Source organism: Patiria miniata, unplaced genomic scaffold (genome assembly GCF_015706575.1).
Source record: "Patiria miniata isolate m_02_andy unplaced genomic scaffold, ASM1570657v1 HiC_scaffold_11, whole genome shotgun sequence".
Taxonomy (NCBI): Eukaryota; Metazoa; Echinodermata; class Asteroidea; order Valvatida; family Asterinidae; genus Patiria; species Patiria miniata.
In genome coordinates this window covers 3,030,551-3,048,332 of record NW_024037049.1, presented here as the reverse complement: position 1 = coordinate 3,048,332, position 17,782 = coordinate 3,030,551, and the positions used below count along the sequence as shown (strand labels likewise).

Genomic DNA, 17,782 nt, shown 5'->3' with positions numbered 1-17,782 from the left:
AATGTGAAGTTTCAACCTGATCAGATTAATAATTCATGAAATATGATATAGGGGCCTAAAATGACCACTTCCGGTATAACCGGAAGTGAAGGTCACGTGACCTTGACATATCAATTGTCATCTATAACACTTCCTTGTCTGTATAACCTACCAAATTTGAGATCAATCGGTCAAATAGTTCTATAGTTATAAGGCTGTAAAAATTGAATCTATAAATAGATGTCACGTGACCCCTGATGACGTCACGATGACAACAAGTTTCGGCATACATCTTCAGATGATGGTTAATGACTATGCTGAGTTTAAAGTTGATCGGATTTAAAATAGTTCCCAAAGTGTCTTGTAGAATAAAAACGTGTGATATTTTTATTGAAATTGCATAAGTGTCCAACTTCCCCTAAAGCAGAACAAAAATCACTGAGACAAGTCTACTGATTGGCGAATGGGGGCGCCATTCACTTTATACGGTGTGCCGTTATATTTTTTTGGTGACGCGCAGCTGTCCTTATTTTGATCCCGTAAAAGTGTTCAGGCACAGCCTAGCCTGCGCGCCCGTACAACCGTTAAAGTTATGTACTGCCCTCTTTTGGCGAGAATGAAGGGACGTAATGTACATTGAACGACGTTTCAAAGCCACGTGTACGTGCTATACAATTGTGCATGGTTTAAAGCTCTCTACCACAACTTGGGCAAGGGTATTTTTTGCCGACGTCGCGTCAACTGTGTGAACAATTTGACAAGCTGGGAACTTGGCACTGTTGAGGCAAATGTTTACGCTATCATTTAATGGGCAATTCAAGATTATATCTGTACGGATTGATTTTTCAGGAATTTTCTAAGGAAAAAAGGTCTTTTCATTATAACTTCCGGTCTGATGACGTCATACACCTTAAACTTCGCACACGTCTTAAGTGGGTCAAGGTCATCATGTACACCAATATTTAGGTGATTCTGACAAACTTCGCCACAGACATCTATTCAAAATACATTTTTGAAAATTTTCAACCTGTCGCTAGAGGGCGCTCGAAGATTGCATGACGTCATCGGTAAATGATTTGAAGAATACTATCAGCCAAGAGACTAACACCGTTGAAAGCAAGTTCATATCTATTACCACTTTTAAATAATAAGCCACTTCCGGTTTTGGCCTTTTTCGACCGGAAGCAAGGGTCACGTGATTTCACGCACACTGAATGAAATAAAGACCTCAACCTACTCTACCACTTGCCGGCAACAGAATGCTGCGGACGCGTACGGTTGATTTCTTATACATTTTTAAATATTAAAAGTGTCACAATTTAATTGCCTATAAATAAACACCGGATGACGTCATCATGACGTCATCATTACACAATGTTGTTTGAATAAGGGTCTTTGCTTGGACAAAGATTGGTGTAAATGAATTACTGGCAAAGAGTTCAAAATGCCCTCTGAAAATCGGCATTTTTTTTTAAATTTCTGTGTACAAAGTCTATGGGAAAAATTAAATATTCAAAATTCAATAATAAATCACGTGATGACGTCAGCATGACAAAAAGTTACGGCATACATCCTCAGATGATGGTTAAGAACTATGCTGAGTTTAAAGTTGATCAGATTTAAAATAATTGCCAAAGTGGCTTGTAGAATAAATACGTGTACAAAACCTATGGGGAAAAGTGGAAAAAGAAAAAAAAAGAAAAAAAAAAAAAAGGAAAAAAAAAAACTTTAACGAAAACAATAGCTGTTCCCAATTGAAATTGGGAACAGCTAAAAAGGAAAAAAAAAAACTTTAACGAAAACAAGAGCTGTTCCCAATTGAAATTGGGAACAGCTAATAATTTGTTTTTATCTTACATGGCATGGATTTTTGGCCTTGCCTATTTTGTATTCCCAGCAGTGACTAAAGCCATCAAATTTGGAGCCATGCACACACAAGACACCCATCACATGTGTGATATCAGGTCCCAGTCTAATATCAGACTTACACATCATGCATGGCTATGCAAGGGCAGACGGTTTGGAAGCACATGTGTGACTCAAATGAACTCTAGCGCTCCAAAGACTTCTTGAGAATTACACAGGCAAAGTTTTCAAGGTATGGTTGTATGTGTATGTTTATAGTCTACATTAGGCCGGAAAAAATATTTCTACTTTCGATTACATGCCTTTCCAAAATAGGGTCGGTCGGAAAAAAAACTTTTTTGCCAATTTTTTTTTATGCAGATTGAATGGGGCATTCAATTATATGCGAAGTTTTAGCCTGAACTATTTCCATTGCACTAAGAAAGCTATACACAAAATGGCCACAAAAAGTAAATAAAACCTACCTTAATTATTGTCAATATATTTACGTTCGATAATTCTTAAAAAATAATGGAAAATTCAGGCCGTTCGCATCATATGCACAATGCTAGTCAAGACGGGAAGCTTTTTGACGCAAATGGGTTGTTGAGAGGTATTTTGTGAAGACAGAAAAGACAACAAGCTTTTATTTTTATTTATTCAATCTTATTTTCTTTTCTTTTTTGGAATTGCCGATAAAATTCTTAGGGTCGCAGCCTAAAAATAGGGTTTGGTCGGTTAACCGGAAGCAGAAGTATTATTTTGTTTGGCCTTATTAATGATCTTTCTTATAAGCTTAAAGGGATGACAGTGTCCCTTTAAGCTTGCTTCCTCATCTACAACTTTACAATTCAAGACTTGAAAGAGACTCAATAATAAAGTTGGCATCATCTTAAAGCATACTTTTGATGCATGTTCACAGTTTTACTCAAAGTGTGAAGCTCTACAAGGAAACTAATAGCCTTTGACTTGGATCTACATTAAGCAAAGAATTTAAAGCTAAACGTGACCTCTACAAATATCCACTGCTGTGGCAACAATTGACCTATCGCGGTAGAATCGCGTTAGAATCATGTCAACACATATTGTGAAATATTAAGGGAATAACAGTGTGAGGAGCCGGTCTTCACTGCGTGATAATGACCGGGTGTGGGGGTGACCGCTGTTAATGGACCTCGACTTCGTCTCGGTCCATTAACAGCGGTCACCCCCACACCCGGTCATTATCACGCAGTGAAGACCGGCTCCTCACACTGTTATTCCCATTAATAAATACCTTTATAACGAAATAAACAGTCAAAATGCTCCAATTTTGTGACTTTTTTCCGGCGATATTTCCAGACTTTTTTGTGTTCATGTTCATGGGCCATATTTTAGCTAAACAGCTATAACGACGTAAACTCAACAGAAACTGCTGCCGTAGCGAATTACAACAATGTTTTTATATCTTTACCTGATGGAGGAAGCTAAAATCTCGTTTACACATTCCTTGTGTCCGGAATTACAAAGATGCTTGGTTTAGGAAAGGTAAATATGTCGGTGGGTGAAGTGTTTCAAAGAAAATAAATCGTAGATCTACGCTTTCGTCGTAAACATCCTCAGTATATACTGCACTGCTGTACGATGTCGTTTCAAAACTTCCTTACGCGCGCGCACGCACGCATCCCTAGCAACTGTGTTGCGTACGCGCGCGTCAGTCTCACGCGATGGGGGTTGAGCGCATGTGCAGTGCTCAATTGTTAAAAGCTATCGCAGGACTGTTACTATATTATGACCAATCATTGGCTTGCATGGGGCTGAACGGGGCTTGATCAATGCTGGTTCAGGGGCCATTTATTCGCTTGATCTTTGAAGCCGGTCCATTATCACCGTTAATGACCGGCCACGTGATCGAGTCTCGACCAATCAGAAACCATCAACTCCCCAAGGTATTTATTAATGTCCAATAACATGATACAAATGGACACGAAACGCGCAAAATCTGAGACAAACAAAACTTGGTGTACAAAAACTCCATAGGGTTGTCTAACGGGGTTGGCTAACTCGCAAACGGCGATAGGTCAATTTAAGGGCAGTTCAGAATTCAGTGGGCAAATTCATGAGAAAGTGGACATGGTTGAAAACATTACAAACTCATGTGGCAGTTTCATCAGTGTGAAGTGTCATTTTTTTATTTTTTGGTCAAAAACCTAATTTTTATGCTAAAATTATGGCTTTAGGTTATAAATACCGTAAGAAAGAGTTCAAACTTGTTGGAGGGGTCATAATTTTGAATCTGATCATCCTATGATAAAGTCATTTATATAGACAATTGCACAGTGGTTTAAGACCCAGACATTTCCACACAAAAAAATTCTGAATATTATGCTAAAAAATAGTTTAGTTGTATCTAATGAGTAAATCTGTAGCGGATAAAAATATTTTTCCAACTTATTTGCTGCATATTTCACTTAAGTACACAGCTACACAAAACTAGAAGATGGTTAGAATTATTACAGTAGGTACTTTGGGAAACAAAAAAAAGTGTTTTTCTATGCCGAAATTATATTTTCAGATTAAAAGCTGTGCATCATCTTGTAGCTTGTTTCGTACCCTTTCCACTCATATAAAATTTGTTATGAAAAATGTTTCATAAAGTGCAGAAATTCAGGGATTTACTTACGCTAAATTATGTAGAAATATTCCCCCCAAAACAAGACGTGTTCGCTGATACATTTTTACAATCGGCCGAAAACGGCCAGAGTAAAATTGTCTAATTTCTTCAGAAATTGGTCGACTGATTACACGGCTTCAATTAAAATCGACCGGAAAAGTCGCGCAATGCATCGTTGTGCCGAAAAAAAAATCATTTTTGTAAGCAGTCACTAGCTGGGAGTACGTAAAACACTGTCATGGCCGACGAAGTGAACAGCGCCCTCTTTTGTTGAGATTTTTTTAGCGTACCGCATGTCGCTGCATTGCCGGGCTCAGTGTCGTCGCTTGTGGACTTCTGACATTTGTTTACGGAGGTTAGTGGTTATCTCAGGGCTTGAAAGTCAGCTCGGCTGGGATTTATAGTTGAAGAAATTTAGCTGTTCATGGTTTTCTTTGTCATGGGAAATGTAGATAGAATCAGAGATGAAGAGACTTTATCATAATTTTTTTTACAACTTTTTGGTGTAGGCCCACACTAGGCGCGGTCAGCGAAACGACATCATTTCCTGCAGTCTGTGCTTGTTTTTAGGCCTGGCAAGGCCGAATATGATAAGAGTGTTTTGCAAACCGCTTGGCGCTAGGCCAAGCAGGGTATCGTATTAGAACTCAGCTCTTTGCTTGTGGAATATAAAATGTTTGAACAAGTTTGTGTAGTTTTATTTTTAGGGGTTACTGACTTTTTTCACAAAATATCCTGAGAAGTAAATAATACTAAAAAAAAATACATCAGCCTCTCAAATTGTGTTTGTCATTGCAGAGAGAATCATGGCAGAAACTTTGTCCTTTTCAAACCGGGAAATACTTGAAAAGTACTTGAAGGGAAAATGGGTTGGGCGGAAGAGGCCAAGTTACGTTGGGATTGCAAGGGAAATAATCCAAGACTATGACCTTGCGGGAACCGAACACACTGAAGACAAAATCACACGACGAATTCGGAAGCTTCGCCAAGAATGGAAAAACAAATTGAAAGGGACTGGACGTTCACAGGGGAAAGAGCAACTCGAAGAAATGTTGGATGAGCCTTTCTTGAAAGTCACCCCAAAAGACAAGGCAAAACTGATGGTGGACACATCGTCACTGACTGTGGTAGAGGCTCTCAATCTTTCATCTGTGTCATCGTTGGGGTCACCAGACAACCGTAGAGACCAAGAAACTCAGTGTGATTGTCCAAACTTGGCTCCCCTTGACGAAGTAGGTCCACGGCAGCAGTTTCGAAGGACAAACTCCTTATTACACGATTTGCGTGAGGAAGCTGAAGAAAATGGAATATCTGCAACTGAGCTTATGGGATATTTGCTGCATAAAGAAAACTATATCAGCAACAGGAAAACAGCGGATGTTGGGTTGAAGCTTTTCAACAAGTCGTTGGTTGATAAGGAGATGTCTGTTGACAAAGGACTTTACATTTTGTCTTCATACAATATCGGAAGGACGGGGTACACTAATCTCAGACGTGATTTAAATGAACACGTGACACTCCCAGCCCACTACAAGTTGATGGAAAAGAAGAATTCTATCACTCCTGAACTGAAGCCTTATAGCATTGATGACAACGAAGGTATCACAGCTTCTCTTAAAGAATCATGCAGCATACATGTGAAAAGACTAATAGAAGCTCATCCAGAAATTCAACCAGGACAGTATAGAGTTCTCTGCAAAGACGGACTTGATGGATCGGGGCGCCATTCCATTTACCACCAGAAAGGACCGGCTCAGACATATAGCATGATATTATATATGTGGATACTGCTGGAAGTCATCAAAGAAGCTGGTTCATCTGGAGAAAGTTCATCTGGAGAGGGGTCATCCCAAGCATCAGGTACATTCATTATATCTATTGAACTAAATGTAGGCCTATGTTTGTTTATTTCAAGTACACATTTTAAAGTTAACCGAGTAGAGTTGTTTAAATTTGTTTCACTTTTCTGTAACGTACATTTATAAAGAATACACTAATTGATTTGAAATTCATAATTTTTTCAACACCTGCAGGATTGACCGTGTGGAAGGAAAGCGCAGCGAATAGTCCAGAGGCTGCTGTTCCCCTATTCCTCGTGAAGGGCAAAGAAGATAGAGAGCTCCTAAAATCAATCATACCTCCGATTGAAGCAGAAAAAACAGCTCTGTCAACTACTGGAATTGAGATCAACATCTCTGGTGCATCATATCACTTCAGATTTGAATTTAATTTGACAATGGTAGATGGAAAAATGGTGAAGCTCCTGACAGGAAGGGGAGGAGCCTACTGTATCCTGTGCCCTGCGTCCAGAGATGAATGTCATAATCTTGATCGTATTGATGAGGGCTTCCCAATTGGGGAAGTTAGTAATGAGGATCTGCGAAAACTTTACCAGGATCTCCAAGACGAGGGGGAAATTAAGCCAAAACCTGGTGATTATGCTGAATGACGGGGACTTACCCAGAAACCCATAACAACATGTGACATTAAGGTCTTTCCTATCCTCCATGCTACTCTGCGTACAATGGATTGGACTCTGAAGGTCATCTACCACTTAAGTGCTGGTGTAAGGACCTGGAAGGAAAACCTGCAAAATAAAGCTAAAATCAAAAGGGCTAAAGACAACGTGAGGGCCTCCGTATACGAACGAACTGGAATACGAGTGGACGAGCCCGACCCCGTAGGCAAAGGCGGAACCCCGACGACAGGTCCAATGAGCAAGCGTTTGCTCCATGATATTCCCATACGCCAAGCTCTGATCAACTGCGTCCCGGACAGGGGTAAAGACAGGACACAATTTGGCCAGATCGTCAAAAACATGTCAGTTATTCTGCGTCTAGTCTCGTGCTCAGACTTTGTAAATTCAGATAAGCTTGATGCACTTTGCAAGGATACAAGCCGAGTGTTTCTCGAACAGTTCCCTAGCTTCAAATTTACCCCCTCCGTTCACCAGGTTCTAGCCCATAGTTCAGAGCTAATTGCAGGCAACAAGAGCCGCGGCTTGGGAACACTGTCTGAAGAGGCCCTGGAGAACAACAACAAAAATATCCGCAGGTATCGAGAACACCTGTCTCGCAAAACCACACAAGAGGACAATTTGACTGATGTTTTTCATCGTCTCTGGCTGAAATCAGACCCAGTCGTGCGCTCGTTTCGTCACATCAAGAAATGTACATGCTGTGACGGCAATCATCACGTGCGATCTTGTCCCAAGAAAACAGCAGATTTTGGAGTACACGTTGAGGACGAGCTGTTCAGTTCCTTTCTTGTCTAGATTAAACCATTTCCGAACAGGTAAGTTTAACGCTTCACAGAGAAACGATCAAGAGGATGCCACTGTCGATGTTCATCCACTGTGTTTCAATCAATACATGGTTTTTGCGTTTTATTTTTTATACCAAAAAGAAACAAGGTGTTCACAATTTTAAAAATCTGAGACTAGACAAAAACATCACTTTATTAAAATCATACCTCTCAGATTTAGCATTTGTTTTCTTTTTGTCACTTCCTTTTCCACTCATTCCCTGTACTATTATATTGAAATTAAAAGTATTAAAATAAAACTGCCTTTGTATAATGCACGAACATTTCTATTTTATTATCGCGGCGGTGCGGTACGGCGCGGCGCGGCCATGGTGCTCTGTCTTTGCAAAAATTAAATAATTGTCAACAGAGGGCGCTATCGTTGAAGCGTGCTCCCTCGAAGCGATCCTAGCAAAGACGTCTTTCTGCGGCCGAATTGAGAACCCATGACGCTCAGGAAGACTCTAAATAAGTTCTAAATACTTGCTAAATTGTTATATTGATTGTACATGAACATAACTACACTGTTTTTGCTGATGTCTGGGTCAGGTAGGGTTTTAAACCACTGTGAATTGGGGAATTTTATTAGCTACATTTTGAAACCGTGTTTGCTACCAAAGACTGTAAATAGTCCAAGATTGACAATGGTTTATGAAAAATGATACAGTTGGAAAACCGTAACCAAACACACACATGACCATATTTGGCCCCTATTGATTACACAGTGCTCAAACAAAGCATGGATCATTTGAATAACCAACATGCTCCCATGCATACAAGCACTTTCCAGTCCGTATTCCCTAGCATTCGTTTCGGGCAGTGTAGCATTGTCACATGTAATCTATCTGTTAAATGTATTCATAATCTATTATTAAATGTGCAACTTTTTCAACTCCATCCATTTTCATAAACCATTGTCAATCTTGGATGATTTACAGTCTTTGGTAGCAAACAGGGTATCAAAATATCTATTTGGTCCGGTGGTTATTGCGTTTGACTCTTGTACAATGGTGCGGGGGTTCGAACCCTGCCAGGTACCAATCATCCTCCTGGGTGGAGAGCGGCAATTGTAGTTAAGTTTCTTTCTCAATGGCAAATACACACCATGTTCCTGGCAGAGTTCATAGTGTATATTTGCCATTGGGCAAGAAACTTAACTAGAACTTCCTCTCTCCACCCTGATCCATGCCATTGGCTAACTTACCCACTAGCAGTGCATGGCCATTAGGCTGTTTCAAGACTCGACTGATTCTTGATATATGCTCAATAGCAAACTGGAACATGACCAGATCCATGGGTGCTTTGCTCATCATGTTGTATTCTTCAAGATTCTTCTCAATTGACTAAATAAAAGACATTCAGACAGTCATTGAAAATGTTCATTCAAGTCAAAAAGTGATAACCTTTACTTGTGCAAAGGGCCAAAAATACACATCAAACACATTGGAATAAGGAGGGCATTTGCTACAAATAAATCCTGTCAAAAGACTCCCTGACAAACGTTGGTTGATGGTTGACTGCATGATTCTCAAGATACAAGCAAAACTAGTCACAACAATCCCACAATCATGGATGTACTGCATAATTGGCCACCTACAGATTTGGAGACAATACCACATCTAAATCATAATTTATTTAATGTCCCTTTTAAAGTATTATTTCCCACTATTTACAACATATTTTGCAAACTCTATAAAAATATAACATTTTCCATTCAGACAACAAACTTCATGTTCATTTTCCCAATATTTCAAGTGTATCAATGTCTCACAGATGCTAAATCAAACTTGCTTCATTGTAAATTGTGGGGTCTGTACAAAAAAAGTCTAAAATTGTAGGTGCATCTTATGGCCAGTTGTACATACTTTGGACAGGGCCTAAACATATGACTTGCCCGAACAGATTCACATTTGCCAAAAACTTGGCTCTAGCAAGACGACCACTGTAATAATTACCTCTCTGAGTGCATCCATGTCAGTTATCTCATCGTAAAGTTTTTCATCCTCGCTTGCTGACAGATAATCCCCAAAGAACAGGCTGAAATTTGGAAGTGAATAAATAACAGAATATTATACATCTAAACACATCATTTGACAACTTTTTGTTGAGGGGGGGGGGGGTTGTTGCAAGATACCAAGTAATGTAGGACAATAAGTCCTAGCGAATGGCTCGTGTACTCTAGGGAATAATGCATACGGAGCAATGCTCTACAGGTAAGATAAGCGCAGTACAATCAAATATCTTCAAAGAATTCAATTTAAACTTAGAGAAATCTGCATATTGTGCACTTATTTCACAACAATTAAACACTGATAAAGGATTGAAAACATGCAGAGATTATTACATGCCTTTTGCAAAATGAAAACTCCAAAAGCATCCATTTGTAATTGGAATATTAATTTGTTTTCTCATTCAAAACAGCAGTTTAATATGTTGACAAAGACTTTTATTTCTGTCAAGTTTATACTGTGTCAGATTAGTTCACATGGAGTATGGAGATAATGAGTATTTCTTAAAAACCTGTTTGGAAAAAAAACACTGTTTTCAACGACAGTAAGAGTTGGTCTCAGTCTATGCAAATGTATAGATGGAGTCATTAGAAGATAAAAAAGAAATCGGAAGTAAACAAAATCTGACAGTGAAAGATACAAAACTGTGTCATAATTGGAGAACAATGACTGGTAGAAAATAAAAGACTTGTGACTGACAATCAAAGAAAACAACATAAGGGTTGGATGGAAATGTGCAAACAGGAAAAGTGCTGGTTAGTTAGTTGGTGATAAAGTTCATCATAAGTAAAATATATTGATTAGTTACAAAGGATGGAACATCCAAAGAATGTTGGCTTTACTTGAAAGTGATAAAACTCTTTTACTGCCAGAGTGTAAAATTGCTGAAAAGTTAGACCCTGCACCACAATTTTACCCCCAAATATGTCAAACTATCTTTCAAGATCAGTGTTGCAGGTCTCGAGACTTGATCTCGGTCCTGACACCATCTTGAAACCTTTTTAGCAGATCTTTCTCAGTCTCAGTCTACCCTAATCAAAGTCTTGGTTTCAGGAGGGCTGGTCTCAATCTCGAACGGGCTGGACTTGTTCTCAGTCTTGGTTGTCAAGGTCTCAGATTCTACCCTTGAGACCACAATAAATAATGTTATTTTCATGCAGAGAAAATATGTTGACGGCCGACTCAGCTGACAAATAAACACTGTGTACCATGTTGACCATTTAACTCTTTAAAGTAGGACACAACACAGAACAAGGGAAATCAGCTACAACACTATACATTTGTATGTACATGTATGCACAGTCTAAGTCTCAGATCCTTGGTCTCTGTCTCGACAAGGCTGGTCTTAACTACAAAAATTAATAGTCAATTTGTTCTAGAGTTTGATGATCACATAACAGTACATACGATAAGAAGTTGACTCCACACCGTCAGTAAAATATATATGTTTTAACTCACACTGTATGAAGCAAATACTGACAAGGTGCCTTCAGTCCTTCTGATTTGAAAATCACAGGCGTGCAATTATTCACATTTCTCGGTAAGCTTGTAAGTGTGCGATGGTGTGGGGTGTGATCGCACGCCTCAAATCAGAAGGACTGTGCCTTAAACTACAACCCAGGCTGGACTTGAACCCACAACCTGCACTATTACCTACATATCTTGAGTTCATGCACTCTACCAGGTCCATGATTGAACTCAATAAGGTGCTGTATAATAGCTTTTCATAGCCTTGGTTCCAGACATGGCAAAGGGAGTATGGGGGCCAGTCTACAAACCCTCTCTAGTTTCATGTGTTTTTATCACCTGATTAAGACATTGAGATTCACTGCATACAAAAGAACTAGAAGTGTTCTACATTCTCAAATTGACATGCTTCACATTTCATTGCCGAGGGGGTTATTGTGCACATAGCCAATACTTCCCCTGATATTACAAACAAACACAAAGGTTTTAGTAGGTGCAGTTTGAAGACTGTGCCGTGATGAGTGCAACTGCAATCCAAAAGCAAGACAGAGAGTGTTAGTGCCAAGCATTAGCAAGCTACCTTCTCATATCCTCCGATCGCACTTCTTTAGAGTCACTATGTCACGGACAACAAACATTTGAAGAAAAGAAAATGCAGAAGCAGTGCTGGATGAGAATTAAATGGCATTTTAGACAAACAAAATTAGCATTTTTTTTATGACAAATGAAATCTACAAAAGATTACAAATAAATATTACTAAATTGCAATATGTGGTTCGTACCTCATTCAATGTAACATGTTATGCGTATGCAGCTAACATGCATATTTGTGGCAGCACACACTTGTTCATACATTGTACAGGAATCGCATACATTATGCCTATATAGGCATACTGCCTTGATGAAGTCCTGCTATTACAAACCTACATGTACATGTATTACCATGGCATTTGATAAAATAGCTAAACCTGTCATTTCATCATTAATAAAACACTCATTATTAACACACTTATTTCTGTATTTCTACTCCCCGATGGACATTCCTATGACAAACGTCACATAATTTCATCTCGCTTAAATGAACATGAAGTCAGCAAGGCAAATAATTGCCAAAGAGCAAAACAAAATTGACATAAAGGTGATTGATGAATACAATTGTACAATGACATTCATACGATAAGTGTATGACACAGGAAGTACTATTATCCATGTGGCTCATATGGAATACCCAAGAAATACCAGACAACAAAGTTCAGTTTGCAAATCATTATCAAAGTCAAATAAAAGGTTTATCACTGGCAAAAAGTTTATGTCAGTTGTCAGTCATACCTTCTGATGTTTGCATCTGTAACATTTTTTCCAGACAGAAGATGGCTAAAGACAGAATTCATCTTTTCTTTGAATTGGCTTTGAACGACATTCTGCAATACATGAACAAGGGAGAAATGAACATTAAACACAACAATCCACTCTGGTCAAACATTACTTAAGTTTATGCAATATTTCCAAAAATCAATTAAAACTTGGAACTGTGGTTGAAGTGTAATTATCAAATAAATATTATTGAAAACTTAAAAAAAAAAACTAAAAAAGCTGTACCTTGACTATCTTAAAAAAGATTTGTCTGTCTTCATCGTCTACTAGTCTATCATAGAAGACTCTGTAGACCTCATGGACCCAGAGGCGAATTAACTTATTGCCTGCCTCCTTGCTGTCTGACAGAGACTTGGGGTGGATCAGGAGTATACCCTGGACCACACGAGCAAAGTCACGCAGGTTGAACACGTAGTGGGACTTGGAAGGGGTGGGCAGAAAGTTGGACATGGACTGGGTATACACATCAGTGGTAGCACACACCATAATCTGTAAATGTACATGTTCAAGTTGTATTGAAATAAGTTTTTATAAACAAATAAATAACAATCAACAGTTGTTATAAACAACAATCAATGCTCACAACATGTATGAAAAGCCTCAAACTCATTATGGACACAAATGAATTATGAGTGAACAGTCAATTACACTTCCTGACACCAGAAGTTCCATGTATGGGAAACAATGAGTACATGAATTGATTTCATATACATGCATGTTGCAAGTAATTTCATTCAGAATGTGTACACAACCTGTATCGTCTCACATTGAAGAGTCCTGCCTTTAATCATAATTGTTGAGTGGGTACTTGTACACATAGTCCATCGGACAGTTAAAGCACTATAAAGGCAATGAGATATCTCCAATGTGGATCTGAATAGGCTACATAGCAATTGGATTGACTACATGTCTCTAGTGCCTACCCGAGAGAATCGTTTCAGGCTTGTCTCAAATCCCTGGTCAAAATGCCAGTCCATGATAGGACTAAAGATGTTATTCATGGTCTTCTCATCAAAGGAATCCAAGGTGATAATGTTGAAATGACGTAGGAATCGTGGAGTGATGGTGTTCCGTCCTCCACCTGGTGGGCCCATAGCTGACACCATCAACAGGTCTACTAGATGCAACATACTGGTGTCTTTCCTGATACAAGACAAATGTATCAAGACAACATTCTAAGACTTTCCATTGAAATATATTGGGGCAAGGTTAAGGTCCAATATGGCAACAGATTATGTTTGAAAACAAACCAATGGTTAGTAAAACTCTTCCGTCACATCCAAATTCGTATTATTCATTCTAATTCTTAAAATATCCCTTGAAAATATCATTTTGTCATGCTGGGTGACATTCCTGTAATTGCTTGCTTGTATCTAAACATCACATAAAAACTTGCACGTATTAATAGCGACATTACTTATAACTAGTGGCAACTACAGAGGAACACCGCTATGACGTCTTCCACTATGCCTAACATTTGGCTGTACCAAGTATACATGTAGGCTTCCTAATTCTATGTGCAAATATATCAGTTAATGAAACTTTAATAGTGAATACCAAAGACCATCATGGGCTTTAATGAGTAGTATGCTGGCATTATTTTGCCAGTGAATAGAAGAAAAAATAACATATAGGCCTGTATGGATGCCATGATCTGTTGTGGATCCTATTGTGTTCGTTATAGTTACTTCAAACCTCACCTATCAAACCAGTAACCATGATCGATCCACTGTCTAAGTAGCTCTATTGGGGGTTGGGCACCATACTTCTCCTTGGCTGGCATATTCAGATCATCAACAAACACGATCAGCTTCTTACCAATAGTCGGGCCATATACTCCCTTCCGTCTCCTGGACAGGATCGACACAATACATATTGAGGCTAGCAGTAAATTCTGTAACATCTTACATTTAGAATTGTCAAAAAAATGACATTATTTACAGCAACACAACTTGTACACAAATATTGAGTGGCTCATCAGAGTGAAATGGGAGGAAGAGTGAAAAGGCGAAGCCGAGTGAGCTGGAAAAGTCCAAATTTTACAAAGTGATTGTATTCCCCCCATTTAACTCTGATGAGCCACTCAATATTTGTTTTATATAGCTGATATATAGATCCATGTCATTTGATTTACAGTTCAAATGAACTTCTATTTCAATGCAAAATTTGTGGGAAATGTATTTCTCCCTTCCAAACCACCCCTTCACAAAATGTTTGAACCCACCTCTGTAGCTACTTACTCTTGGGAACAATATGCGCTACTCAACACGCACACCAGCATGCATTTGCACACAAATACTGCGCCATGGAACAAGGACGATCCTAACTGTTGAATAGTAAATCCCATTCACCATGGGCGAATTGGAGCTTTTGAGCCCTGGCATGAATGGGAGCAATAATGATTGTCCCGTGATGTGAGTTCCACCAATCAAATGACAAGGATCAGTGAATGCCAGTTATATAAATATAAATAGTCTGGAGAGGAGTTGCATGGATGAATGCATGAATATGCACACTTGTTTGACCGTACTTTCCTCACCTGTCTAATTTTGCCATAATGATATCTTGCGCCTGATTGGCTGAAGTCTGTGCAGAGAAGTTGATGTTGTTTGGGATGTAGTGACCCTTGGCCAATTCCAGCAAGAATGCATTGGTGATGGCTGACTTGCCAGTGCCTGTTGGTCCCACAAACAACAGAGGGCGCTCTTGGCTCACAAACTTTCGCAGGAAATACAACTGGCGTTCTGTTTCTGCTGTCCTTATAATCAACTCATTGATCTGAAAACAAAGTAGATATATAGCTTAACACAAAACAGGGGAATGAAATTCCAACCTCGCAAGTAATTATTTAACCCTTATGATGACCATGTAGGGATAACCAACTGTTAATGTGCAAGTTTTAATGGCATTTGCGATTTATGAATGAAAATGAGGATTATCAATGATTCATCTAAGTCCACTACAAAAGGTTGTATCACCACAGGTTTATGCTTGCAGTCAAGGATGAAAGCCAAAGTTTTTTTCTTCCTTAACTTTTTGAAGCCACATTAAAAAAAACTACACCAGAATGTAAACATTTTAGTCTCACTTGTTGTGTAATGGAGATTTCAGTGCTATAGTGGACACCCATTAATACTAACTCAACCAGACCCAGCCAAAATGTTTATGTCAGAATTATGTATTAAGAGAAGCATTGATCACATTCATTGTGCATATAAATGCACAGTCCAGGACCAAGGCTTTATGTTTTCTATAACCAGAATTCGTATAAATAGAGTTTGCATTAACGAAACTAGACTGTATATGAATTTGTGGCACAACAACTTTCAACAGTCAACTTCTTAAACAGTTGGATGTCTATCTAGTTTCCTTTACTAACTCAATGACTACATCACATGCACATGCTTCAAAGTGTTAGCACTATAACAGTGATGGCACCAGGCTGAATGAGACCTTCATCTAAAAATGAGTTGGTCTAACTCTACATAATGGTCATGAAGCCATCTCCTTACCATAACCTTGTAGTCTCTATCATTCTGGTAGATGACGTTTAGTGCCGAGGTGGCAGATAAAATCAAACCCAATCCAAGCAAGAAGCATGCAGCAAGCAAACAAAGTCAGTATGTTCATATTAGTCAATATGCAGCTTGTATAGTCATTGAATCACTTGTTAATTAATGCAAACAAAAATGTGGTAAAATACTTCATATGTAAAATGAAATAAGTGATTTTTTATACACATGCAATTAATCAAGCATAAGAAGAAAAAAAAAGATCTAAGAAAGATTGCTCGTTGTAAGTTCCCTATTGTAATTACAATGTTTCAAAATACTCAAACGTCAAGAACAACTGAGTAGAAAGAAAACCAAGTTAATCTGACCATGCTTCAACCTAACAGTCACTGCACATCAGAAGTGTTGTATCCTAGGTATGTGGTTACTTGTTTCACTCTCATATAAACCAGCAATATCTTCCAACTGTTAGTTACAGCAGCGCTATCAAGATATTTGAGCATTTGAACAAGACACATAAATATTAGGAACATTTATCAAACTTGCAAATGTTTTCACAACAATAAATGTTGTAATATTTCATTAAAACATTGCTTAATTTAAAGGGATATATAAAAAATAATCAATGTAATTCTTGTTAATAAGCAAATCACCCCAAAACCTCCTTGATTGAGAATCTTATAACAATTCTAACAAATACTGACTCTGACAATTTCGTATGTAAACAAATGATGCACAAGCCTGGTTATTAAAAGACAGCCATTCAAACAGCAAGCACATGTACACAAGCCAACTAAACAAAACAAATACGTGCAGAGAGTCGGTTCAAAGTACAATTTATCCATTTACCTTGCAAAGCTGTTAGTGTTGGTGCAGGGGTATATGTGAGTATGCAGACACACACAGTAAAGCAACAGGCAGCCATGTTGGAGACAAAGTGCAAAAGGGTGCATATGTACGTATATACACACATAGTGAAAATCATTGAAAGCATGATCAGTGCAAAACAAGAACAACAGGAAGACTTTATGATTACAATGCAATACAATGTTGTCATTGGTCTCATACCTTAACTTGGTTTTTAAAGGGAAAATACAACATTTGCAAACATCAAAAAAAAACTACCAAATCATTTGGAAATACCTTGCTGGACTGTTAGTGAATGACAGTGTAAAGCATCCTGTAAAATCTTGGCACCTGGTATACTGTCATTTTCAAGAAAAGTGGTATTTTTGTATCAATTTCCAACGCTGATCGGCCGATCAGCGTTGGAAACAACTGGCTTTTTTTCAAATACTGGCCCCAATTGACCATCGCACTTGTTTGCAATCGATTACAAACCTATGAACGGGTACGAGCCAGCTAGACTGGTTCCCTGACCTTACAATTCCCCAATGTATGTAAACTGATCTGTTTCTTCTTATATGGAGTCAGGGAACCAGACTACAGGAAAATGATCGTTTTTTCTTGGTTTTTATAGCATTTTCGAACCCAAAACCTCAAAAAAGTCAGTGTAACTATATTTGCTATATATTTCCAACCCCCAATTCCATCCATTTCTGAAAATTACAGCAAAAGCAAATGATGTATATTCCCTTTAATAATGTTTCTGCAAATTTTTCTAACAACAAAAATTGGCA

General features: G+C 38.5%; 2 protein-coding genes across 16 annotated transcripts in view; one reads left to right on the top strand and one right to left on the bottom strand.

Annotated features, from left to right (window-relative positions):
• The window catches only part of LOC119741854 (dynein heavy chain 3, axonemal-like), a 146,206-nt gene that overhangs the window by 47,505 nt on the left and 80,919 nt on the right, over positions 1 to 17,782 (bottom strand). For 10 of the 15 annotated variants that reach the window (XM_038217770.1, XM_038217780.1, XM_038217843.1 and 7 more), the window contains 10 exons: positions 16,992 to 17,000; positions 16,143 to 16,166; positions 15,170 to 15,408; positions 14,331 to 14,480; positions 13,554 to 13,773; positions 12,856 to 13,119; positions 12,586 to 12,677; positions 11,837 to 11,872; positions 9,736 to 9,817; positions 8,985 to 9,123 (listed from right to left, as the gene is read on the bottom strand). In XM_038217770.1, the coding sequence (XP_038073698.1) occupies positions 8,985 to 9,123; positions 9,736 to 9,817; positions 11,837 to 11,872; positions 12,586 to 12,677; positions 12,856 to 13,119; positions 13,554 to 13,773; positions 14,331 to 14,480; positions 15,170 to 15,408; positions 16,143 to 16,166; positions 16,992 to 17,000 (1,255 nt within the window). The remainder of the gene's footprint in view (positions 1 to 8,984; positions 9,124 to 9,735; positions 9,818 to 11,836; positions 11,873 to 12,585; positions 12,678 to 12,855; positions 13,120 to 13,553; positions 13,774 to 14,330; positions 14,481 to 15,169; positions 15,409 to 16,142; positions 16,167 to 16,991; positions 17,001 to 17,782) is intronic. The other 5 variants (XM_038217828.1, XM_038217810.1, XM_038217787.1 and 2 more) reach the window with 5 other exon arrangements.
• LOC119742038 lies at positions 5,511 to 6,944 on the top strand. The gene is made up of 2 exons (XM_038218058.1): positions 5,511 to 6,337; positions 6,511 to 6,944. Exons 1-2 carry the CDS (start codon positions 5,527 to 5,529, stop codon positions 6,924 to 6,926), a joined length of 1,227 nt encoding a protein of 408 aa, XP_038073986.1. The 5' UTR covers positions 5,511 to 5,526; the 3' UTR covers positions 6,927 to 6,944.